Source organism: Protopterus annectens, chromosome 9.part0 (genome assembly GCF_019279795.1).
Source record: "Protopterus annectens isolate FY-2018-M chromosome 9.part0, PAN1.0, whole genome shotgun sequence".
Taxonomy (NCBI): Eukaryota; Metazoa; Chordata; order Ceratodontiformes; family Protopteridae; genus Protopterus; species Protopterus annectens.
The window spans coordinates 1,959,705,986-1,959,732,356 of record NC_056743.1 but is presented as its reverse complement, the minus strand read 5'-3'; the positions used below and the strand labels follow the sequence as shown (position 1 = coordinate 1,959,732,356).

The 26,371-nt window shown below is 42.2% G+C and overlaps 1 protein-coding gene across 1 annotated transcript in view; it reads right to left on the bottom strand.

Moving 5' to 3' along the window:
* Nucleotides 1-26,371, bottom strand: part of ATP13A1 (ATPase 13A1) — a 1,617,817-nt gene that overhangs the window by 1,092,619 nt on the left and 498,827 nt on the right. Inside the window, exons 10-11 of the mRNA XM_044084778.1 lie at nt 20,538-20,664; nt 20,317-20,454 (exon numbers count right to left, since the gene is read on the bottom strand). Of these exons, the coding sequence (XP_043940713.1) occupies nt 20,317-20,454; nt 20,538-20,664 (265 nt within the window). The remainder of the gene's footprint in view (nt 1-20,316; nt 20,455-20,537; nt 20,665-26,371) is intronic.

Sequence of the window (26,371 nt, the reverse complement as noted above, 5' to 3'; positions counted from 1 at the left end):
TGTCTAATGACATAGGGCTCCAAAGGGAACACAGCAGCAGGATCAAAAAGAAGCCGGCCTGGATAACTCCTGCTTGGATGAAAAATTGCTCATCCTCCTCCTCCATGGTGCTGAGTCTGAGTACTGGATGATTTGTGCCAAGGAGTGGATGAAGCCTTGACTGAAGTCACATTGGCTGATGTTTTCTGTGTAGGAGATGGTGAAGCCACCTTAAGAGGTGTAAGATTCTCCAAACAGGGAGATCCTTGGCCTCTGCTCACCAGCACCCTGTTTTTTCTTGGGTCTAGGAGTCCTGAAGGATGCCTTATCTTGGTCCTGCAAGGTGGTGTGCTCTGCTGGTGGTGCAACAGTCTGAATATGTCATCTTAATAGAAATTTAATTTTTTCTGTATGCAAGAGTGGGCAAACCAAAGTTTGGGCAAATACTACACTGACTACCCAAACAAACTACACAAAGGTCATGCAGCCATGTGGGGGAATTTTGTGCCCACACCCATTATACATTTTAAAACTTGTTTTAAATACTTTGTCCACCCTGAAAACAGCTGAAAATCTTGCCAAGTCTAAACTAATTTTACTTTGACCATGAAACAGAACCAATAATCCATTCTAAAAACTACAGAACGTTTAAGGAGACTTGGTAAGGTCCAATGTTTGACTGGGGTCAAACATGGAAACAGAAAGGTGCTGAGAAAAAAGGCAGTGTTTTAGACTAGTAATGCACTGAAGACGTAAATCTGAAGTGCCGTGAATTACAGCTACACAAAAAAGGGAAAGTCACTTATCTAAATTTAGAAACTGCAATAAACTCCCTCTAAAATCTTGAAGTTATTGGAGACTTCAATGTGGCTTAATGGTGGAAATGAGAGCTGCAAGATGCCTGCGGAGCAGGAGTGTATGGGTAGGGGAGCAAATGGAACTTGTGGGGAATCTGTTGTTATGCTGACTGCGTCAAAGATGACTAGTCCAATGGTTCCACTGTCTGAACAGGACCTGAAAGATGTACACTGTAATACACTCATGACATTGCTGGTTGTTTGCTAGCAATTATGAAGATGTGCACTATTTCCATATGTACATAAACAGTTACTAAACAAAGTGATTTACAAACTACTGCATGGCATCAGATGAAACGCTGGATGAAGTTGAAGAAAACAGTCACTGACTGCTCTTATCTTAAAGACACGCAGTGCTGTTAACTACACCATACTTAAGCATCATTTTTACATTTCTATGAATATCTCAGTAATCAAGCACTCAGAAATGACTTTCTTTTTAGAATACGGAAGTTCAGGTTTGGCTAAACAAAAGTGCTCTAGCACTAATTAAGAGTGTGTCTAGGTTTCACGCTTTCCAGGGCAAGAAAAGTAATTTGTGTCACAAAAATTGTGTGTTAGTGTTCATTATACTATTATTGCACTTAAAGATCATGAACACATGGGCTACTATCACAAAAACAAAGACTTTTTTTTTTTTTTTTTAATTTTTACAAATGACTTTGAGATGTTTGCCTTTTTAACAGCATTTACTGTTCACAACATGCTTTTATCCGTTTCTGCCTTTTCAATAGCATTTGCCATTTACAATATAACCTCATTTGTTTCATGTATGTAACCTGCCTTCTCAGAAAGTGTTCTGGAATTTAAAGATGTGTGCATACTGCTAGAGGTGTAACACTTCACAGCTCAGAGGTGCCAATTAAAAAGAGGACCTGCCTACACCTAGACCTCTTAACTGTGCTTAAGACCTTTGGCAGGTCAAGAATCATTGATGAAGAGGGGTGTTCTATCAATTTACGGTGTTCTATCAATTTATGTCCACGTCTGACAGTGCCCCCCCCCGGTCTATATATATCAGGATCTCACGTGTTGAGCTTGAAATTAGCTAGTTATACACAAATCATAAAAATGGATACTAAGAAGGATAACCCTAGCTGATGTATAGTTATAGTGAGTTATCTGCTCAACTGTGTAATAATCATTGCTGCAGTGTAAATCCCTACCTAACAGAAGAGTAATACAGCTGTTAACCTAGGTCTCCCATAAGGAGTGTTGACTCCTAATGTACCTTTCCAAATGCACTGGCAAAACCAGTACCTAAAAGGAACACTTAGCTTAAACTGCCTGGAAAAAAAACTGAACAGATATCCAAGGGACTGCATTACAAATGCCCTCTACACGAATAAGGCTGCTGTGGTAGTGTATGCTCTCACTAGAACTAAAGGATTCCTTTATTATAGCAAACAAATGGAACAGCTAGACAGATATATGGATAGGTTTATTTGGAAGTTAGCTTATCTTCTTCCCAGGAATAAAGGAAACAGAGCAAACCTACTTGCCTGTGCGATGGAATAGGAGGTCAAAGGGGAAAAACAGGATGCTGTACTTACAAAAAGTATGAAGATTTGTAACACCTCTGTGTAAGTACTCATACAAAACGCTTAACACCTCAATTTAAAACCTACTGACTCAAATGCTTTATTAGACATGTGAAGTTGTCACTTATTTACTACCAAAATAAATATTCCTTCAGAGCAAGTTTAGGCATTACAAGTGTGTGAATTCTACCAATGAGAGTTGCACACACAGGTCAGTGATATTGTCCGAACAATTTAGAAGAAAACGGTGCAAAGAAGATGTGATCATGTGTACTATCAAGAGTGGTTTTATTTACTGAGAGGTGAACTGATGGAGAACACAACTGAAGAAAAAAAATTAAAATACTGTTTTCAAGTTACACATTTTACCACAAATTTCTTACAGCAGGCTGACAGGGTAAGGTTAGATTTGGAGAAACACTGAAACACTATCAACCTTGTTGTTGTGTTGGGAAGGCTCATGAGACAGCAAACAAGGTTTTGAACTGAACAAGCTATCAGTAGATGGATTCTTGGTTCTAGGAAGGACAGTGTTTCCTGTGCTCCTGAGACTTAATGACTGCGATTTTGGTGTTTTGGGACAATCAAACTGTTGCTACTGTTACTACTGGCATGTGTGGCTGGTAGAAGAAAGAAAAGCATTGTCAATTGTTCTTCCTCAGACTTTTACTACTGGAAAAATTACTGCTATGTTATGGAAGCTTTTTTTTTATTTTATTTTACAGGTCCCTAGACTGGAAGCTGTTAACTGTAATATTTTACCTTTTTATGCTGCCTTTTAAATTTGCTGGGTTTCAGGTGGTTGCAGTTCATTACACTAGAGTGTATTATCAGTTGTTATATTTGCTAACTTTTAAAATCTATCGCCCAGGAGGCATGACAGCATTTATGTTTGGCTATAGCAGTATTTTAACATTACTGCGATGTCCCATTTAAGTCACTACTGTTTATAATTTTGTTTCCTGCTCAGGGAAATTATTTGTAGTAAATCTATAATAAAATGCTATGCTGCTATTAATTTGGATTCAATAACTTTATACCACTGTTTAAAAGTTATGCCTTTGTAAAGTGCTTGGTATTTAGACACTATAACACTTGAACCTTGAACTAGCACTGGAGAAACATGTTGGTTGCAAGCTTTTGTTTACTTTTAGAAAGGGTTAAGTCACTACCAAGAAGGCTGGTACATATCCGTCCAGAATTTGTACAGATTATTCAGCATAACAAGACTTTTCATGTACGGACCTTTCCATATGAACACTGTATGCATTTTAAATGAGTTGTGAAGACTGTAACAAATGTCCACCCTGCAAGAGAAAAAAATAACTATGCTACATTTTCAAATTATTCATCTATGAATGCAAAACATTCTAATCCTGCTATCAACATATTTCAGTGGCTTTTCCAGCTTGTATTTTAAGGAGATTTCAAAGCCTGTAAGCAAACTTGACGAACTACAGCCATATGCTTTATGTCACATTCATACAAAGTTAAATTCTGGTCAAGGAGTAGCAGACCCAGGTATATTTGTTTGGCAAGAAAGGGAATATGAATGCAATATGGGGCTAAAACGGAGAGAGGGAGGATGGACCTAAGACACTGTGGGTTTACTAAAACACAAACTATTCACTGTTAGTTTATTTGAAGAGGAATCCCGTGTGAGATGTTAGGATTTTCTAAGCCAGAGACCTCGTTTTTTTGCCTAGTTCCCTGAAAAGGACGTTTGAAGGGTCAAAAAAAAAAAAAAAGACTGCAATGGCAGACAATGTCTTGCCTGCGTATTCACTCTTAGCATTTTCTCTCTAACTTTGGGACCAAATAATGCTTTACCATAAGGGACATTTACAAAGGATGCTTTAAAGCTGTCTACAAAATCACATAGTGGCAGCACACATAATGACGCAGGACAATGCTGGTGCTCTAACTGTTCCACCTGCCATATGAAGAAACAGCCTCATGGACAGATTACAGACAGAAAGCAGAGTTAAAAACTCAGGATTCAAGTTGTTTCCTGGTGGCTGGTGTAGGAGGCTGTCTGAGGGAGTATAATATCTTTCTCTTCCTGATCCCTTTGGAACCTTGCCACCTGAGTTATGTACTTCAACATCTAAATGGAAAAAGTTCTAAACTGCAAATGTGCTTTCTAAGAAGGTGCAATGTCCTTACCTCTCAGGGAACGATGGACCATACAGCTTTCTTCATATAGCTTTTTGTTTTGCTGGCAGCTGCAACAACAATACTATCAATAAGGATGTTCTTGCTCCAGTATGATTTGCTTACGGGCAGTTGTAAAATATTGCTGAGCTTGCAGGGGATGGGTTCCTCCACACCACGCTCTTGCCATGCCCGCTGTCATCAGATCAGTCAGTCAGTGGAAGGGACTATACAGGAAGAGGAGCAGGTAGAACTAGAAGCCTCAAACATTTCTTCATCCAGGGAAGGGGGGGGGGTCACAGTTGGGAAAGTACCCCTTCTGGTGCAATTCCATTATCTCTCCAAATTTGGAGTCGTCAGGAAAGGAGTGGGGGAACTTTCTCCTTAAAAGAGGTCCATGTCTAAGGTGAGGGATTCTGCTAGGGAATCGATGCACCTCCTTTTCCAATGACATGTTCTGGGAACTTGCGGGGTGGGGAGATCTTACCAGGACCCACAATTTTTTTTGAACTTTCTAAAATACAGGTTTGATGCATTCACCACTGTTCTGCCGCTTGAGTTAGTGACAATAACATAAGGACACAGATAAGGCAGTGTCCAAGAGGAGTCAAAATAGAGTGTGCATCCTCCTATCTGCTAGCAGAACAGAAGAATTAGAACTTATTTTTTAGATATTCTGCAGCACTGGAAGAGGACTGGATCTACGGAGAATGGTGGCAAACAGGATCTGAAGGACAGTACGGGAGCAATGCATTGTGGAAGGGGGAGCAACTTAAGTACTGGAGAAGCTCGCTAGTGGAAAAGTTGCTAGCTTTAATCTGCAGTGAGGTTGGACAACTCATCAGTGAAGACAGGCAGGCAGAAGAGGCAGCATAGGATCTCAAATCATTCAGAAAGGTTTTAGCAACTGTCATTACGTAGTATATTTCAAAGGTTACTGGAGTATAATCTCTACTTGGCCTATAAGTACTAAAATGAAAATCAATAACACAAAAAAATGACAAAAATGTTGCACAACACCATCCAAGATTAAAGAACACACTTCTACTTACTGTTGAGAGAAGTTAGCCACTAACTTCATAAACAATTCATATGAGAGAGGGGTGAGTAGAATTTATTTAAATTTGTTAATCAGAGTACAACACTGGTCTCTCTGCACCATTTTAAGGTTCAGCCCAGAATACAAAATTGGCACTACAGCATACAGAGTAGTAAGAATGGTAACAGAGAATCAGCAGAAATACAAAAATACAAAATAAATTTAGTCTGAAGCAATAAACATAAGGAAGGAGATGAAAACTTGTCACCAGGACAGTAATTAGAGTGATAAAGAGATACTATCACCAACAGGAACAGTAAAGAGTATGGGAGACATTAATTGTGCCCATGCCCATCATATGCACAGCTTAAGTCTTGGGTGTTTACAATGGGCAAGTATACCCAAACACTTCTGCACTTGTGTGACTAATATATGAAATGGGGGTAGAAGAATTAGGTAAAGTACAGTTGTGTACACTTACCATAAATATAGATGTTCGAGTGTATTCACTGTTGCAGTCATTACATTTGGGTAATCTGCTGGCAGGTTGCCCTCAGTCGGCCTGAATAACAAAGTCTTGGGACCTGCTTCAGTTGCTGTCTCCTCTTCCATGACGTCAGGTCGTCAGGGGTATAAAACATGCAGCCGACGCCATTTTATCAGTTCTTCTTGCCCCAGATGTCAGGTGGCCCCCAAATGGGGAGCAAAAAAATATACATAAACTGTAAATATATAAATGCACTTTAGAAACATAAAATTTACCTTCAACTAAAAGCAAATACACCACAAAGGCTTTTGAGTATAGTGAAGGAAAGAAAAGGTATAGCAAGGGGGGCTGGCGGGTGGGTAATCCGGACTGCAACAGTAAATACACTCGGACATCTACATTTATGGTAAGTGTATACAACTGTACTATGTTCTTCGTGTTTCACTGTTGCAGTCATTACATTTGGGTAGAATCCCAAAGCTATGGATGGGAGGATGGAATTAAACGGCATTAGGAGCAGCTATAAGGCCCTGCAGGACTGCAGTGGCAAAGCCTGCCCTGGATTTAGAGAAGAGAGGTAAATGATAATGCTTTGTGAACGTATGAACTGAGCTCCAAGTAGCAGCTTCTAGAATGTCTCTGGTAGGGACCCTTCTCTAAGAAAAGCTGCTTAAGTAGAGGCAGCCCTGGTGGAATGGGATCGGATCCCCTTGAGCGCATGTTTACCATGGTGCAAGTAGCAGAAACTAATGCAATGGCTTATCCATTTATAAATAGTCTGCTGTGATATAGCCTTCCCCTCTGAATCTGCAGCAAATGCTACCAGAAGTTGCTCAGACTTTCTTATAGATTTTGTCCTGTTTAAGTAGAATGTTAGTTGTCTGTGTTGTTGTTGTTGTGTCTTTCGGCTTTTCCCGGTTAGAGGTCGCCACAGCGGAACTCCGGTCCGTTAATGATTGGCAGTAGATTTTTACATGCCGAGTTGCCGACCCTGACGCACAACCTTCAACGAAGGTACGCCCATTCACGCATGTCTCTACACAGAAGACGCTCTAGCTGAGAATCGAACAGGACGTCTTACTGTGAGGCGACAATGCTACCGCAGCACCACCAGTTGTCTGTGCATATCCAATGAATGCAGGATCCGCTCTCCCTTGTTCTGCGGACTTGGGAAAAAAGTTGGCAGGTGAATGGTCTGGTTAAGAGCCACACTGGATACCACTTTAGGCATAAAAGAAGGATTGGTCCTAATGGCCACCCTGTCCAGGTAAGTAATAATGAAAGGCTCCACTGCTATGAGAACCTGTAGTTCTGAAACCCTTCTAGCCTAGTAGCTGCTGGTTCAAAATGAGGCAGGGTGAATTTTTCCAGCACAAAATTGAGGTCCCATGCAGGAGTTGGTGCTCTGACCTTGGAGAGTAGAGGTAGAGGGGGAAAGGCATAGACTGATGGGTTTTTCCATCTGAAGGATAGGGCATCCCTTTCCATTCTTTTTTGTGATGAGTTCCTGTGCAGAATTTGTCCAACTGATAGTTTTGGGGAGAGGCAAATAGATTTATGTCTGGGCTCCCCCATTTCTGTGTTAACATGCTGAAGATTTGTGGAGCCATTTTCCATTTGTGCGGGTCCATAAGATTTCTGCTTAGGTCGTCTGCCAGAGTATTTTGCTTTCCTGGCAGGAAATGAGCTTGAAGATGTATTTGGTACGTCAAGGCTGTGTTCCACAAGGCCATGGCTAGTCTGCAAAGGGGGTATGAATGAGTACCCCCCTGTTTATGTACCACATAACTGTGGTGTTGTCCATCTTTATCAGTAGTTGTCCTGGATGAAGTAAGTCCTTGAAGGCTGTCAGAGCATGCTGAACAGCTAGCATTTCCTTCTGGTTAATATGTAGATGCATTTGGTTTGGGCTCCATTTGCCCTGAATGCATCTCCCTGCCATTTGGGCCCCCCATGCATACTCTGATGCATCTGTAGTTAGGGTTTGGGTGGCAGGGGGTAAAGTAATTGACAGTCCCTTGTTTTGGTGACATGTCTCTGCCCACCAAAGAAACTCCTGTTGCAGGCAGGGAATGAGAGGAATCCTTGTTTCCAGGATGTGACAATATTGACTCCATAAGCTTTTTAGGTACCACTGAAGTTTCCTCATATGCAGTCTTGCATATGGAATTAGTAGAATGCAGGATGCCATGAACCCCAAAGCCTGCGGAATTTGTCTTGCATATAACTGGGTTTTTGTTGCCATTTGTTTGAAGTATGTTGTCAATTGCATTTGTTTGTCTGGCGTGAAGTAAGCCATCTGGGCAGTTGTACTCAAGCTTGCACCCACAATGTAATTATTTGAGAGGGTACCAGTTGTGATTTCTTTTCATTTAAGGTGTACCCTAGACATGTTAGAAGCCTTTTTACAAATGCCAGACGTTGACGAAGAGTGTCCTTGCCCTCTGCCTGAATGAGACAATCGTCCAGATAAGGATAAATTTGAATGTTTCTTTGTCTGCAGAATGTAATTACTGGTGCTAGGCACTTTGTAAAGACCCTGGGCACAGCAGATAAGCCAGAGGGCAGTGCAGAGAATTGGTAATGCAAAAAGCCTGCTTTGAAGCGGAGGTATCTTCTGCAAGATTCCCTTATTGGGATATGCAGGTATGCCTCTTTTAAGTCTAGAGTTACCAACCAGGCATTCTTGCCTAGCATAGGCAGTAGCTGTTGTAAAGTCAGCATTTTGAATTTTGGAATGTCCAGGAACGTGTTCAGAATTGATAAGTCCAGTATTGGACGCCATGATTTGTCTTTTCTGGGTACCAGGAAAAGTCTTGAATAAAATCTTTGTCCTTTTTCCTTTTCTGGTACTGGTTGAATAGCCCCCATATCCATGAGGGACATGACTTGTTTCTGGGCCTCTGCCCACTGGTTTTGTGGCAGATCTGGCCATCCGTTTAGACAAAGTGTGGAAATGAAATCCGTACCCCTGGGATACTATGTTTAATACCCACTTGTCCTGGGTAATTAACTGCCAATTTTGAGCATGAAGTGCTAGTTTTCCCCCAAGGGGGCTGCCAAAAGCTAAGTGCTTGGAAATAGCATAGGAACGTCATTGAGACTGCTTACTGTAGGGTTGTGCTTTGTTACCTCCAAATTTGGAGGTGGAGGCACCCCATTGCTTTGGCCTGTAAGATCCCTGTGATTGATATCTGGAGCCTTTGGAGCGCATGGGTTTGCCCTGAGTGGCTCTGTTGGACACAGGAAAGGACCAATTCTTAGTAGGCCAGTGCTACTAAACCTGGGTGGCTGCACTTGTAAGAAATCTTTTACAGTTTGCATTGATTTAGCTTTGTCTTCCATTTTCTTTAAAGCCTCTTTGGCCTTATTACCAAACAGACTATCATGCTGTAAAGGGGCATCCAACAATTTAGCTTTAACATGATCAGGCAGATTTTGCACCTTGAGCCAGGCATGCCTTCTTATCACAGATGCAGTTACAGCGGCCCTGCAAGAGGCCTCCAAGGAATCAAAACCACATTGCAAAGTATGCTTTCCAACCTGCTTTGCTGAATGTAATAAATCCTGTAAGTCTTTATTTTCCACACAATCAGAAATCAACATCATTTTCTGTTTCAGTAAGCCCATAACATGCTGTTGATATTTAAGCATATGAAACTGGCAGTTTAAAGCCTTGATTGCTTTGGTTGCAGACGTATAAACCTTCTTACCCCATCTATCCAGCACCCTGGAATCTCTATCAGAAGGGGTAAGATTTTTGGCTGTAGAAGCCTTAACACCGTTGGGACCCTAAGAAATCGTCTCAAGATCAGCAGCAGGAATTTTGAAAAGAAATTTGTGGGAGTCAGGAACCCTGTAATATCTGTCTGGCTTACTAGGAGCTGGAGGCAGGGAATCAGGAGCCATGCTTGATTCCGAGAACACATCATCAACAATGTCTAATACAGGAGGTATTGCCAAAGGCCTATGCTGAGAAAGAAGAAAATCCCTAAGCCTCTTTTTTGATTCAGAGAAGTCCTGACTCTCCCAGTGAAAATGTTCCCTTAAAGTATGCAAAGTCTCTCAAAAGAGTAATCCTCTGGAGGAGATGCATATGGGATGGATTCCTCTGCATCAGAATCCTCATAAGGTGGAATAGAAAATTCCTGATCAGAAGAGGAATCAGAAGAAATGGAAACCTGATTTGAAGATTCATAATCAGTGCCTTGCCTAGGCCTCTTAGCGGGGGGGGGGGGGGGGGGGTTGGGAACCTCTGATCAAGGTAATTAAATCCTCAGCCATTTTGCTCATTTGTTTTTTAGGCATAGGAGCCTGAGCACGTGGCCCATGTGTCGTTTTTTTTAGACATAGAAGTCTGTTTTGACCTCGTTTTTGTAGATGGCGTCAGTTTAATATAAAAATGTTGAGGCCTGAAAACACCCTCAGAAGCCAGTGCCTGCTCAGCGGCTCTAGACCCCATCCAAGGGACAGATATCCACGGGTTCAATACTTAGGAATCTCGCGACATACCGGACTCCGAATGGGTCTCGGTAAAGGCCTGCGACTCAAAAGTAGGGGGTATCAGGGGCTGCGAAAGCGCCTGAGTACTGACGAACCGGCGACCGGCTTTGGAGAAGCTTTGTCATCGGTTTTGGACCTCAACGGTCTGTCTCTGTCTTTTTCCTTGCATTTTTGTGAACTCCGGTAGTCGGATTGCTAACTGACGACATTTCAGGGTAGTTAAATCTTGAACTAAGATATTTATAAGCAAAAATATAGCAATGCTTAATAGTGCGTTGGTTAAATTTAGCACAAAACTGACAGCAAGGCACATTGTGATCAGGGCCTAGGCAAGGAATACAGTACAAATGAAAATCCTTATGAGGTATTTGCTTCCCACAAGTAATGCAATTATTAACTTTTACTGACATTGATAAGGAGCAAGAAAAAGTTTCCCTAACGGGGTACTTAGCTTTAGTTTGAAGACTTCGGTTCTGAAACTCGAAAACGAAAATTTCAGGAGTCGGCTGACTGGCACTTGCGAACTGCTTCTGCTTCAGGCACGGCGCGGCAAAAAAGACTGATTAAAATGGCATCGGCTGCATGTTTTATACCCCTGACAACGTCACGTCATGGAAGAGGAGACAGCAACCGACATATGACCCAAGACTTTGTTATTCAGGCTGACTGAGGGCAACCTGCCAGGAGACTACCCAAATGTAATGACTGCAACAGTGAAATACGAAGAACATCAGGTGCGAGATACATCTCTGTAAAGGAAATGCTTCAGTTCCTTTAATACTTCAAAGGAAGACTTTTTTATATGAAGTCAGAAGGGATTTTTATACTTATGGTCACAGATTGGAAAAGTGGCGGTCTCAGAAGTGCAGCCTTAACTTGGGTTTCTGGAGGGAGGTTACTTGGGGTGGAGCCAAGACTGTAGTCTGAGATACATGAAAATAAACAGCTGGTAAACAAAGGGAAGTGCTAGAGGCCAAAAAGTTTGAAGAGTAGAGAGCCTAGATAAAGTTTAATCCTATGACAGTGACTGGCTAGAACGTGGTAGGAAAAAATCTGCAGATATCACTGGCAAAAGTTTGTAAGAAGGAAAAGTTTTTTTTTTTTTTTTTTGGAGGCTAATGCTAACACCCTTTTATCACTGTCAGTCTGTCCTTAAGAGGAGAGAAAGTGGGAAATTTTAGTTGCCTCAGTAATGGGATTATAGCAATCAACCTTTCTGCAGGCCAGTAGGCTGCAAATCTGTTGTGAGTTTGTCAATCAAAAAATAAGCCTATACGGGATTAAGGAGGCAAAAGAAACATACTTCTAGTCAATTCTGCAAAAGACATCATTGAAAAATCCAACCATCAGGGGCTAAGAAATACAGAGAATGCTTAAAACTTTATTGAAGGCATTATTGTTCATGAAAATTAAATGGAACACCCACCAATAACAACAGCCTTAAGATGACTGTGTGCTCTTTTGAAGGTAATCAAATTATCAAACAGACCTTTAAAGGGGTATGTATGACACTTACATATTCTTTACTTAGTAGTACAGTTAAGTGAAAACCACAGTACAGACGGACATATAGAAAAGGTACATAAAAGCTCAAATCACCAACACAATATTGTAAAGAATCTTCACTATGCCAGTTGCATTTAGATCATGCTGAAATTTTAAACAGCCAAAAAGAAATCTGCAAACAGTGCCAATATTTAATAATAAAAAAAAAATACTTAACAGAGCTAAAACAACATAAAAAATACTTGGGTTACTCGGAAATTCTAACAGAATCCTCATAATGCCCCTTACATTACTTGTGCTGAAGTTTGACAGAGACAGGATGGAAAGATTAGGCAGCAGGAAGTTATGAGTTACAAGTGCCAATGTTTCACTATTAAAAAGCATACCTGCATCTAGTACCAAGACTACAGACCTTGTAGGAGAAAATAAGCAAACACAACACCTCTTGATTACTCATCTAAAGCACACAGAGAAGCAGCAGTTACATTTGTGCCAGGTTTCACAACCATTTTCACTTTTTTGTGCGGTTTCGTTTTTACTTTTTCCACTGACGGTGCAAATCTAGTTCCAGATAATCAGTCCACATGAGTGATCCAGTGGAACAATGCCAGGTAAGTTTTAAGCACCAGAAAAGCTGCTCGAGTTAAGCTTCAGTCCTGACCCTGTCCAAACTGGATTTCTTTTGTTCCCCAAAGAGATTTTTACCAGGCACTCACAGCAGTCTAAGAAATCTAAACTATCTTACTGCAAAAATGTCTTCAGTTCTGCTGGATCAAAGCTTGTAATCTGGAAAACAAATGCAATTTATTTGAAACTGTAGCTCACATCACATTTGCCTACTCCACACCTCTGTATTCGAACCATGAAGGATAGAAATTCAGACCAGGCAACTTGAAAGGAATACTACTTTCACAAGTCGAATATCATCTCCCTATTATTTCTCTTATTCAGTATGTCCACTTCTCTAAGCCACCTTGCACAGTCAATTCACTTCTAACCACCTGTCTTTCCTTCCTGGGTACAGTAGTAAAAGGCTTCTGTGGCAGCTCATCACCATATTTATGCAGTAGCTTCCAGGAACTTCTCCTTCACCACTGCTCGAAAAAATTGTTACAGGAAGCCCCCACATAGGCTTACTGGCAATGAAATAAAAGGTTTTATTTGACCATTAAGTTTTCATCATCTTACTGAAACATTAACATATAATAAACTTAAAATAACAAACTGCTTTGTTCTAAACTACTTTTTTTCCCTTATATTAACAAGGCTGTTAAATCAAAACACCTGTGCTAGAATGCTGTACTTCCTTGCAAATCAATAAGTAAGCAGGTACATAAATCTGCTCCAATAAGGAGGAAGGAGGTAATGCCTAGCTTTGATCACCCTTCTAGGGCACTAAAGGATGCTTCTAACTTGCAGAGCACCAGCAGTAATAAAGGAAATGCAAACTGAGATGCGTTAAGTATCACAATGTAATGAATTTACTTTTCAAACATAATTAGAGCTGGTAACAAACCTATGAAACTATCTTCATTAGCACTCTTCAAGAAAAATCTTGATGAGTGGATGAGAAATAGGAAATATGCCCCGGGGATCACTTCTGTGTCTCTGCTCGACAGTGGTACAGGAAAATAACTTTCTTGGGTGGTGTAAGCCAGGGGAACTTGTTGGCTAGGCTTACGTAGGCCCTTGGGCCGATAGCCTAGTACCTACCTATGAACATAGGAAAGAAAAGAAAAATCTAGAAAATGCAATACTCCTCTCCTGCACCCAGTGGACACAACTGTCTCCATTTTCAAAAGGCTATTTTAAGTCACACTAAAAGACATACACCAATCAGCACTACCATGTCACTAATGGAGACCTTGACCCTTACCAAACAGCATTCATTCTACAAACGCAGTACAAATGGTAGGGAAACCCATTCAAACTCTTGCACTCTTGTGCCTCAGTTGGGACTCATTGCTACTGATTCATAATCCCTTGGACAAAGGCCTTCAATCTGGGTTTTCATCTGCCCCTCTTCCACTGCTGGCTGCATGGCATCTACTTGTATGCAATGACATCATGGTGGTTGTGCAAGGCTTCATACTATATGTGTGGCACACACAAACAATGATGGCTAATTGATATAGCATCCTCCCTCCAATTTCCACTACAGGATAAGAGTTCAATGGGCAGCCTCACAGCCACTTCACAGGAGTGAAGAAAGTACAGTTGTGTACCTACCATAAATGTAGATGTTCGAGTGTATTCACTGTTGCAGTCATTATAATTGGGTTATCCTGCTGGCAGGCTACCCGCAGTCGGCCTGAATTCCAAAGTCTAGGTCCGGCGTTGGTTGCTGTCGCCTCCTCCCTGACATCAGTACGCCAGGGGTATAAAAGATGCAGCCGACGCAATTTTCTTCAGTTTTTCTTGCCCCAGATGTCAGGTGCCCCCAAAAGGGTAGGCTAAAAATATGTCAATAAAGCATGCATGCACCAAAGTAAATTATTCCTTCCTCTACAAGCAAATACACCACATATGTTGTATAGAATAGAGAAGTACAAATAAGTTCCAGCAAAGATAAGGGGGATGGTGGGTAACCTGGACTGCAACAGTGAATACACTCGAACATCTACATTTATGGTAGGTACACAATTGTACTATGTTCATCGTGTTTCACTGTTGCAGTCATTACAATTGGGTTGAATCCCAAAGCTAAGGTTGAGAGGCTGGAGCTAAATAGGATTAGGAGTGGCTATGAGGCCCTGCAGAACTGCAGTGGCAAAGCCTGCCCTGGATTTAGAGTAGAGTGGTAAGTGATAGTGCTTTGTAAAAGTGTGCACTGAACTCCAGGTTGCAGCCTCTAAAATGTCTTTGGTTGGTACTCATCTGAGGAAGGCTGCTGAAGTGGCTGCTGCTCTGGTTGAATGTGGCCTAATGGCCTTAGGCACTGATTTGCCATGTTGTGAATAGCAGAAATGAATGCAGTGACCTATCCACTTTGAAATAGTCTGCTTTGAGATAGCCTTTCCTTGTGATCCTGCAGCATATGCCACTAGTAATTGCTCAGTCTTTCTGAAAGCTTTGGTTCTGTCCAAGTAGAAGCGCAGCTGTCTGTGTATGTCCAAAGAATGCAGAAGTCTCTCACCCTTATTCTGTGGGTTTGGATAAAAGGTAGGTAAGTGAATAGTTTGGTTAAGGGCCACATTGGACACTACCTTAGGCATAAATGTCGGGTTTTTCCTCAGAGAAACCCTATCTGGATGGAAAATGATAAAATGTTCCATAGCCATGAGTGCCTGTAGCTCTGAGACTCATCTTGCAGAGGTTATTGCTAGGAGCAAAGCTGTTTTCCAAGATACAAATTTCATATCACCTGTAGCGGCTGGCTCAAAAGGAGGCAGGGTGAGTTTTTCCAAGACATAATTGAGGTCCCATGCAGGTACTGGTGATCTCCCTGGAGGCCTTACATTTTTGGCTCCTCTGAGGTACTGCCTTAGTAAAGGATGAGAAACAAAAGGTGGCTCTGTATTGTAATGAGCTGAAATGGCAGAGGTATAAATCTTAATTGATGAAAAGGATAGGCCTTTTTCCAGCATCTCAGTTAAGTATTGCAAAATCTGAGGAATATTTGGTACAATCGTGTCAAGTCCTTGTGCCTGGTTCCAAGCACAGAATCTCTTCCATTTTTCAACATAAGATTTTCTGGTGCTAGGCCTCCTAGCCTACAAAATAACATCCATCACCGCTTTAGACAGAGGGGTGTTTTGAATGACTACGTTATCCACCATGCTGCCAGATTTAAGGTCTTGAGTTGGCTGTGCAGGATCTGATTGTTTTGTTGGGACAGTAAGTGAGGAATTTGAGGTAATGCCCAGGCTGGGCATTGAGACAGGTTTCCTTAGGATTGGGTACCAGTGCTGGCGGGGCCAATCTGGTGTAATCAGTATCATTTTTGGCTTCTCTTGTCTGACCTTTAGGAGTACCTCGGGGAGGAGGAGCAGTGGAGGAAAGGCATATATTGTTAAGTTTTTCCAGCTTGCTTGTGATAAGTCCTTGTGCAGAATCTCTGCAGTTGGCAGTTGTGAGGGGAGGCAAATAGATCTATGTCCGGGCATCCCCATTTCCTTGTTATCATGCTGAAGATTTGCGCATCAAATTTCCACTCGTGGGGATCTATGAGGTTTCTGCTTAATTCATCTGCCAGAGTATTTATCTTTCCGGGCAGGAATTGTGCCTGCAGATGTACTTGGTAAGTCAATGCTGTGTCCCACAAAGTCACGGCTAGTCTGAAAAGGGGATAGGAATGAGTGCCTCCCTGCTTGTTTATGTATCACATGACTGTGGTATTGTCCGTCTTTATCAGTAGTTGTCCAGATGAAGTTGGTCCTTGAAGGCTGTCAGGGCATTCTGAACAGCTAGCATCTCTTTTTGACTGATATGTAGGTGCATTTGGCTTGCGGACCATGTGTCCTGAATACATCTTCCTGCCATGTGGGCCCCCCAGGCATAATCTGATGCATCTGTTAATGTCTGTCTGGCTGTGGGTAAAGTGAATGGCTGTCCCTTGTTGTGGTGACAGGCCTTTGCCCACCATCGATACTTTTGTTGCAGGCAGGGAATGAGGGTAATTATTGTTTCCAGGCTGTGGCAATGTTGAGTCCAAACACTTTTTAGATACCATTGAAGTTTCCTCATATGCAGTCTTGCATATGGAATTAGCAGAATGCATGATGCCATGAAGCCCAAAGCCTGCAGAATTCTTCTTGCAGATAACCGGGCCTTTGTTGCCAACAGTTTGAAATAAGTAGTCAGTAGCCTTTGTTTGTCTGGCATGAGATAAGCCATCTGGTCAGTTGTATTTAAGATTGCACCCAGGAATATTATCTCTTGAGAGGTTACTAGTTTTGATTTCTTTTCGTTTACCATGTATCCTAGGCATGCTAGTAATCTTTTTACAAACGCCAGATGCTGTAGTAGAATGTCCTTGTTCTCTGCTTGAATGAGACAGTGGTCCAAGTAAGGATATTTTTGTATTCCTCTTTGTCTGCAGAATGCAATTAATGGAGCCAGGCATTTTGTGAAGACCCTGAGCGCAGTAGATACGCCAAAGGGCAGTGCAGAGAATTGGTAGTACATTGAGCCAGCTATGAATCTGAGGTATCTTCTGCATAATTGTCTGATTGGGACATGCAGGTATGCCTATTTTAGGTCTAAAGTCACAAGCCAAGTCTTCTTGCCCAGCATGGGCAGAAGCTGCTGCAGAGTTAACATTTTGAATTTTGGAATATCCAGATATGTGTTTAGAATAGATAGGTCCAGTATTGGTCTCCAGGCTTTGTCCTTTCTAGGCACCAAGAACAGCCTTGAGTAAAATCCTTGTCCCTGCTCTTGTTCTGGTACTTGCTGAATGGCCCTCATGTCCATGAGGGATGAAACTTGCTTTTGTGCCTCTGCCCATTGATTTTTTTGGCAGGTCTGGCAAACCGTGTACCCTTGGCAGGGTATGAAAGTGATACTTGTAGCCTTGTGACACTATGTTCAAGACTCATTTGTCCTGGGTTATTATGTGCCCATTTTGATGAAAAAGTGCTAGTTTTCCCCCCTAAAGGTGCTGCCAGAAGAAAAGTGCTTGGCGCAGACAGGGGGAAGTCACTGGGACTGCTTCCTGTATGGCTGTGATTTGTCTTCTCCGCTTTTGGAGGTAGAAGCACCCCATTGTTTAGACCTGTATGTGCCTTGGGGCTGGGATCTGCCTCTAGGGCGCCTGTATCTGCCCCTTTGTGGCCTGTCTGACCCTGGAAAGGACCAATTCTTTGTAGGCCTGTGTCTGCTAAATCTTGGAGGCTGTACCTGTAAGAAAGCCTTGACTGTTTGCATAGATTTTGCTTTGTCCTCCATTTTCTTCAACACCTCCTCTGCTTTAACACCAAACAAGGTATCATGCTGTAATGGAGCATCTAATAATTTTGCTTTAACATGATCAGGCAGATTCTGTTCCTTTAACCAAGCATGCCTCCTGATGACAGAACCCGTAACAGCGGCCCTGCAGGAGGCCTCCAGAAAATCAAAATCACATTGCAAAGTATGCTTTCCAATTTGTTCAGATGCATGCAATAAATCCTGCATTTCTTTGTTTTCTGCACATTCAGAATTTATCAACATTTTCTGTTTAAGCAGTGACATAATATACTGCTGATATTTAAGCATATGACACTGACAATTTAAAGCCCTTATAGCCAAGGTAGCAGAAGTGTAAATCTTTTTTCCCCATCTGTCCAGTGCCCTAGAATCTCTGTCAGAGGGGGTAGGGTTTTTTGCAGTGGAAGCCTTGACCCCTTTGGGACCCTGAGAGATAGTTTCTAGGTCTGCAGCAGGGTTTTTAAAAAGAAATATATGTGAATCAGGAACCCTGTAGTATCTGTCTGGCTTAACAGGAGCTGGAGGCAAGGAGTCAGGAGTCAGACTGGACTCTGAAAAAACATCATCTACAATGTCTAACACAGGTGGAACAGCTAGGGGTCTATGCTGAGGTAGTAAAAGGAAGTCTCTGAGCCTTTTCTTAAATTCAGAATAATCTTGGCTCTCCCAGTGGAAATGCTCCCTCATGGTATGCAGAGTTTCCCCAAAAGAATAATCCTCAGGAGGAGAGGCTGAAGGGATAGATTCTTCAGCATCAGAATCCTCATAGGGAGGAAGAGAGTATTCCTGATCAGAAGAGGAATCAGATGAAATGGAAACCTGATCTGAAGATTCATATTCTGTCTCTTGCCTACGCCTTTTAGCAGGAGGGGGATGGGTACCCCTGATCAAAGTAATTAGGTCTTCGGCCATTTTGAGCATCTGTTTTTTAGGCATGGAGGCCTGTCCATGGGGCTGTTGTACTTGTTTCGTTGTCTAAAGGTGCTTTAATCTTTGCCTTTGAAGCTGAAGTCGTCTTTACATATAATTGTGTTGGCCTGAAAACACCCTCAGAAGCCGATGCCTGCTCAGCGGCTCCGGACCCATCTGAGGGAATAGTTTCCAAGGTTCCAATACCTTGAGTTTCCAGCGGCCTAGTCGACTCCACGTGGGAGTCAGTAGCGGCCTGTGGCTCTAAAGTAGTGGGAGTCAGGGGCTGCGAAAGCGCCTCACTGAGAACCGGCAAACCGGCGACTGGCTTAGAAGAAGCCTCGTCGTCAGTATTGGACTTCGGATGCTTGTCCTTTTCTTTTTCTTTGCAGTTCTTATGAATTGCAGTAGTCGGATGGCTATCCGACGACATTGTGTAATTAAATTTTCTGCCAAAATAGTGAAATGCAAAATCGTACCGACGCTTAATAGTGCGTTGGTTAAATCTAGCACAGAACCGATAATTGGCAACATCGTGGTCAGGGCCTAGGCAAGGAATACAGTAGGAATGAAAGTCCTTATAAGGTATTCGCTTCCCACAAGAAATACAATTATTAACTTTTTCTGACATCGGTCTGGAGCAAGAAAAAAAGTTTCCCCAACAGGGTACTTAGCTTTTAATGAAGACTTCGGATCTGAAATTCGAACACGAAAATCTCAGGAGTTGGCCGACCGGCACTTGCGAACTGCTTTTGCTTCGGGCACCGCACGGCAAGACAGACTGAAGAAAATGGCATCGGCTGCATCTTTTATACCCCTGGCGCACTGACGTCAGGGAGGAGGCGACAGCAACCGACGCCGGACCTACACTTGGGAATTCAGGCCGACTGTGAGCAGCCTGCCAGCAGGATAACCCAAGTGTAATGACTGCAACAGTGAAACACGATGAACATCACTCAGCTGACAAATCAATCCAACACTTCCCAGTTAACCTTTTGTATTACTGGGCCCAGATACGAACCCTGGGACTTGGGCAGATTTTCGATGAATTTTTGTGAGTGGGCCAGCTCAGTTTTCTTCATGGTTTAACAAAATATTAAACTAATGAATATATCCTGACATTTTGAACAAACAGCAGTACTGCTGCCATGATTATGCCAACTCATCTATAAAGATATTAAGGATCTCAAAAAAAAAAAAAAAGTTTGGAAAAGCCCAAAAAGCAGGTAAAGTCTTGCCTACTGTTTTCCACTTTGATGAAAACTAAACCAGAAGGATGCTGTAAAACAAGCAAAACTACATGCACACTAAAGTGCAGCACCACCAGCAATGCATTTCTACAGAAACCGAGACTTCAGAGTAACAAAGCATGCAGTAGCTCAAAAGGCAAACGAGGAGGTAAAATCAGGAACATTTTTTGTGAATACTTACAGAGTTTAGCCAGTGCAATAAGTGAGGTATTGACAGCAAGAGAGAGTTCAATTGGCAGCTCTGGTGGAACCACAGAGGTCAGGATGAGAGCGCATTCCAGGAACAACTTGTACCGGTTCCTGCTCACATCTTTTGTCCCTAGAAAACAATCATGACACATCAGTCTAGTATATTCCCTGGAAGAGAAAAAAAAATCGTACTACAAAGACTCTACAACTCACCTTCCAGCCAGACATAGGTTGCAGCAGCAACTGCAAAAACCAACAGAAAAAGGATGAAGATGAATGTCTCAAGGTTATTGGCCGTAACTCTTTTTACACCAAAAAGGATTGTGCGCAGCAGTTTCCCCTTTATTTTGAAAAAACAAACAAAAAGTCAGCATGCATTTTTGTACCAGTTTCATGAAGTACATAGAAGCAGCACTGTAACATATTCCTACTACTAGTTAAAATATAAACCCTCTCACAGCACCAATTCCTTTCCTGTGCATCACCTGTGACTATTCTGCACCTTAAATACTCCACTGTTGTTGCATCTACCATGCAGCTACATTATGTCGACTGCACAATATGCATATTCACTACATGCAATATAACTTCAGCTTCTCTACCACTATATACTGCCTTATTTCATATGGATAACAAATCAGTTTGAAATAGGAACTTTTATTTCCTAACCACAGCACATTGGACTGGAGCAGCAGTTACTAGTTAGTTCTCTTGCTTCACAGCACTTAGGGTCTGAATAATAAGGGGTCTGAACTGCCCTCCACACCCCCCGCTAATTATACATACCAAGTCTGAGATCACACTACAGTGGGGAAAGGGCAGATTTCCTTATCCGTATGTTACCAAGAAGTATGTGCTTCATGCAGTTTTCTTTATGTTGGCCAAATATGATCATTCGAGGATTTGTGCGCAATGAATGGCCATTTAGAGAACATGCTAGTGTTTTACCCAAAACTAATCTGAAAATGAGTAAACTGTTTGGTTTACCAAAGGTCCACAAATCTTTGGACAGTCCACCTTTTAGGCCAATAGTGACTAGTGAAGGAAGTAAAACTGAAGCTATGGCCGTTTTTGTGGACAAGTACTTGCAGAGAGTGGTGGTGAAAAGTGAATCTTTTATTAGAGATACTTTTACTTTTGCAGAAGCAATTAAAAAATTGAATATTTTAGATACCGATTATCTTGTAAAAATGGATGTTCAATCTTTGTATAGAGTGATTCCTAATGATATACGCATTGAATACATGACAATAGAAAGTTAAATTCTAAGTTTTATTCTACTGATTTAGTAGCCTTAATTATGGTAATGTTGGACATTATTTTATCTAAGAATTTCTTTGAATTCAATAAGGCTCTATTTCAACAAGTAAATGGCGTAGCTATGGGTGCAGCTATGGCTCCTAGCTACGCAATGTCATTAAACAGGATGGGAGAAAGAATGTATTACAAAAAGTGAGTTTTATGAACATATAGTTTCCTATGGACGTTTTAGTGATTTTTATTTATTTTTTGGTATGGACATGTGAGATGGACTGTTAATTTTTTTTTTGACATGTCAACTCTGTGATCTTTTTTAAGTTAATTTTTAATATTGATTCTCATAGGTTACAGTTTTTAGATGTTGAGGTTTTTAAACATTGTTATATACTAAAAACTAAAATATACAAGAAAGAAGTGCAAAGTATCGCTTATTTGAAATACAACAGTATGCATCCTACATTTACTAAACATAATATTGTAAAGGGGCAGTTAAGAGTGAGCAATTTGACAGATAAGGAAATGTTTTCTAAATGAGGCAGAATCTTTATGCTACAAATTTAAAAAAAGAAGTTACGTCTTACCACAACGTTCCATCTGTGTTGTTGATCTTCGTTCAGTCATTACTGATGGGTTTCGGTTCCGTTCTTGGAACTGAGCCGGCCAAATATCAAGCTTGCGTCAGCCAAAAACTCTCGAGCCAAGGTCCTACCCAGAATGCTCTTCTCCCTGTTACCTCAGATCGAGTTTGCAAGTTGATAGATGAAGGTAAAGGCTACATCTGGTCATAATAGACCTACAATAAAGAAGTATATGAGATCAACCAGGAACCTCTGGATGGGGGGGACAGAGGGTGGGAAGTAATGACTGAACGAAGATCAACAACACAGATGGAATGTTATGGTAAGACATAACTTCTTTACCTGATGTTGTTAATCTTCGTTCATTCCTTACTGATGGGACAGAGTCCCCAGATACCTGTACCCCTGGGTGTCCCTCATGGAAGGACATTCCAGAGCACCATGGAGCAAAAGGAAGCCTTACCTCTGGAGACCAAGTCCAATTTGTAATGAAGAATAAAGGTATGAGGTTTGGCCCAAGTCGCAGCTGAGCAAATATCACTGAGGGAAGCCTTAGCATGGAAAGCTGCTGAAGTTGCCATAAATCTTGTAGAATGTTCTTTCACTCTGTGAGGCAAAGTGATGTTGTTTCTGTTGTAGATAAAGGTAATACAATATCTCAACCATGAAGCCAATGTAACTTTTGAGACAGGATGACACTGTCTAGATCCAGAAAAGGACAGAAACAGTTGGTCTGATTTACGGGTAGATTTTGTTCTGTCTAGATAAAAACGTAATTGTTTATTGTTTATGAACATTCAAGGAGTGCAGGCAATATTCTCCCTTGTTAGAGTGGTTAGGAAAGAACACTGGGAGATCAGCAGACTGGATGACAGATCGCTCTGACACCACTTTTGGTAAAAAGTAAGAATTAGTTCTCAGTGATACCCTATCCTTATGGAAGATAAGACTGGGAGGTTTAATACATAAGGCTTGAAGTTCTGAAAGGCATCTGGCTGATGTAATTGCAATCAGAAACAAAGTTTTCCAAGACACAGATTTCACATCACATGAAGATGCAGGTTCATGGGGGGAGCAGTTAGAGCTTGAGAACCAATGCCAAATCTCAAGGTTGTACCGGTTCTCTAAAGGGAGATTTTAGATGGATAGCACCCTTCACGAAAGTTTTACACAGTCTATGTGACATAAGTGAAGAATCCTGAAAACCAATGTGGAAGTCTGAGATGGCAGCTAAATGCACACGAATAGTAGAGGCAGGCACCCCAGAGGGGAAAAGATGTGATAAGTAATCCAAAACCACCAAAACTGGGGCTGACAAGGGGTCTAATTGCTTATTCGCTACCCATAGAGAGAACCTTTTCCACTTATTAAGCTAGATTAGTCTGGTGGACAATTTATGAGATGCAGTAAGAATACTGTGTACAGGGAATGAGAGGTTTTCTTGCCTGGCAATCATTGGAAGTGGAGAAACTAAGTAGTCAGTTTCAGGGTTGTTAGATTGGGTAAGTCAGACCCTGCGGATGGGACATCAACATTGGGGATGGATTGAAGATCCACGGTTGATCTAGCAGGTGAGGCCAGAGGAAGGGAAACCAGACTTGTCCAGGCCAATATGGAGCAATAAGGATCACTTTGCTCTTCAACTGTCATGCTTTCTTCAGAAATTGGGAGATGAGGGGAAGAGGGGGATAAGCATAAAGTAGACCCGAGGGCCAAGTGTGGACTAGAAAAGTCTCTCAGTCCCCAAGGGAGGATCAGGGCAAAATAATTGCAGAACTTGTAGTTGGTTGGGGAGGCAAATAGGTCACAGCAAGACTAGCCCCAGCGGTTAAAGATTCTTGCTGCTATCATAGGATTGAGGGACCACTCGTGAGGTTGCAAAATGTACCTGCTCAGTTTGTCCACTATCATGTTGGAGCTCCTGGGAATGTGTGTTGCAATTAGAAAGCGGTTAGAAGCTATCGCCCATTGCCATATTCTCAAGGCCTCCTGGCATAATGGGTAAGATCTGGTGCCACCTTGTTTGCTGATGTACCAGACCACTGACATGTTGTCTGAATGGATCGCAATAGTCCCCAATGGAAGGATGGAATGAAATGCTTGCAACGCTAGTAGCACCGCCCTCAGTTCCAGGACATTGATATGCAAAAGGGCCTCTGTCTCCAACCAGGTGCCTTGGACTGAGTTTCCCTGACATAGCCCCACCCCATCAGGGAGGCATCCGTGGTCATCGTGTTTATCGGTTGATGGGGGCTGAAGAGGCAAGACCATTGTTGGGAATTATGAGATGTCCACCAGAGTAAATCTTGCTTGCATCTCTAAGTTACACTTATCTGAAAAGATAAAAGATGATGTAGAGGGCACCACTGAGTGAGAAGCAGCCACTGAAGGAGCTTCATGTGGACTCTAGCTAGAGGAACAATGGTGATCAAGGCTGCCATTGACCCCAAGATTTGGGAGTATAGATCGAGCGCTAGATTTGTGGCGACAGAGCAGCGGTTGATCCTGTTGCCTTATTCTTTGAAGCCTGTGGTCTGGAAGTGATGCTGCGCAATTTCCCGTGTCTAACAGTACCCCTATAAATTCCAAGGACTGAGCTGGGGTCGTGTTGGATTTCTCCCATTTTACAGTGACTCCGAAGCTTTGTGCTGTGAAGAGAGTGTAGTGCAGGGCTTCTTCCAGTAGAAACTTGGTGGGGGCGGTGAGGAGACAGCCATCTAGATATGGAAATGCCTGGAATCCTTGAAGTCGCAAGTGAGCAATAACCACTGCCATGCATTAGGTGAACACTCTGGGGGCTGTAGAGAGACCGAAGGGCAGAACTTTTAGTTATGTACTTACCATAACTTTAGATGTTTGGGATCCATCTCGCCTACATTCTGTACTGATGGGTTCGGAGCCGATCCTCGGCTCCGACTCGGCACGCTATACTATAGAGCGAAGTCTCTTATTGGCTGAGCTATTCTATATCCCAGGATGCACCACCACTAATTCCCCAGATCTTGTTTGTCCGCACACATGCACACACACCTGTACTGCTGATATAACATTGCCAGATGTTTCAAGATGAAATGGTCGAACTCGAACCGTCCGGTCTCTTCTGATCTCCAAGGCAGGGGGAAGGAGGGTGGGTTATTAGGAATGTAGGCGAGATGGATCCCAAACATCTAAAGTTATGGTAAGTACATAACTAAAAGATGTTATGTGATCCTATCTCACCTACATTCTGTACTGATGGGACAGCGTCCCTAGCACCTGATTCCTGGGTGGCTCACTGGAAAACACTCCTGAGAACTGTGGAACCGAAGGAAGCTCGCCCCCGAGATGCCACATCTAATTTGTAATGAGAAATAAAGGTGTGAGGAGAGGACCAGGTAGCCGCAGCACAAATGTCACTAATGGCAAGCTTGGAATGAAAGGCTGTTGAAGTAGCCATAGCCCTTGTAGAATGAGCTTTCACAGTGGTTGTAAGCTCTCTATTAGAAAGAAAATAAATATGACTGATACAGTCTCTGATCCACTTGGCAATAGTGACCTTCGTGACGGCTTTGCCCAATTTATTGTCTGAAAAGGACACAAACAACTGATCTGTTTTCCGTGTTTGGTGCGTCCTATCTAAGTAGAAACACAATTGTCTGTGAACATCCAATGAGTGGAAGATATATTCTGCTCTGTCTGAGTAGTTGGGGAAGAAAACTGGAAGTTCCAAAGACTGTTGAAGACAAAAACTAGAACAAACTTTGGGAACAAATGATGGATTAGGCCTAAGGGATACTCTATCCTTGTGAAAAACCAGGTACGGCGGTTTGACACATAGGGCTTGAAGTTCCGAAACTCTTCTGGCTGATGTAATTGCCACCAAAAAGGCAGTCTTCCAGGAAAGAAATTTCAAGTCAGAGGTTGCTGCCGGTTCGAAGGGGGACGAGGTCAAAGCACCTAATACGAACTTAAGATCCCACGGTGGAGCAGGATGAGAAATTGGAGGACGTAGCAGCCCAGCACCTTTCATGAAGGCTTTACACAACTTATTGCTCATCAAAGGTGGGTCTATACTTTCATGAAAATTAGAAATAGCTGCTAATTGAACCTTAATGGTAGAGACCGAAGAACCTTGATTGAATAAGGAAGCTAAAAATTTCAAAACTTCAGCCACCGGGGCAGTAATGGGATCTAATCCCCGGAGTTGGGCCCAAGTGGCGAATCTCTTCC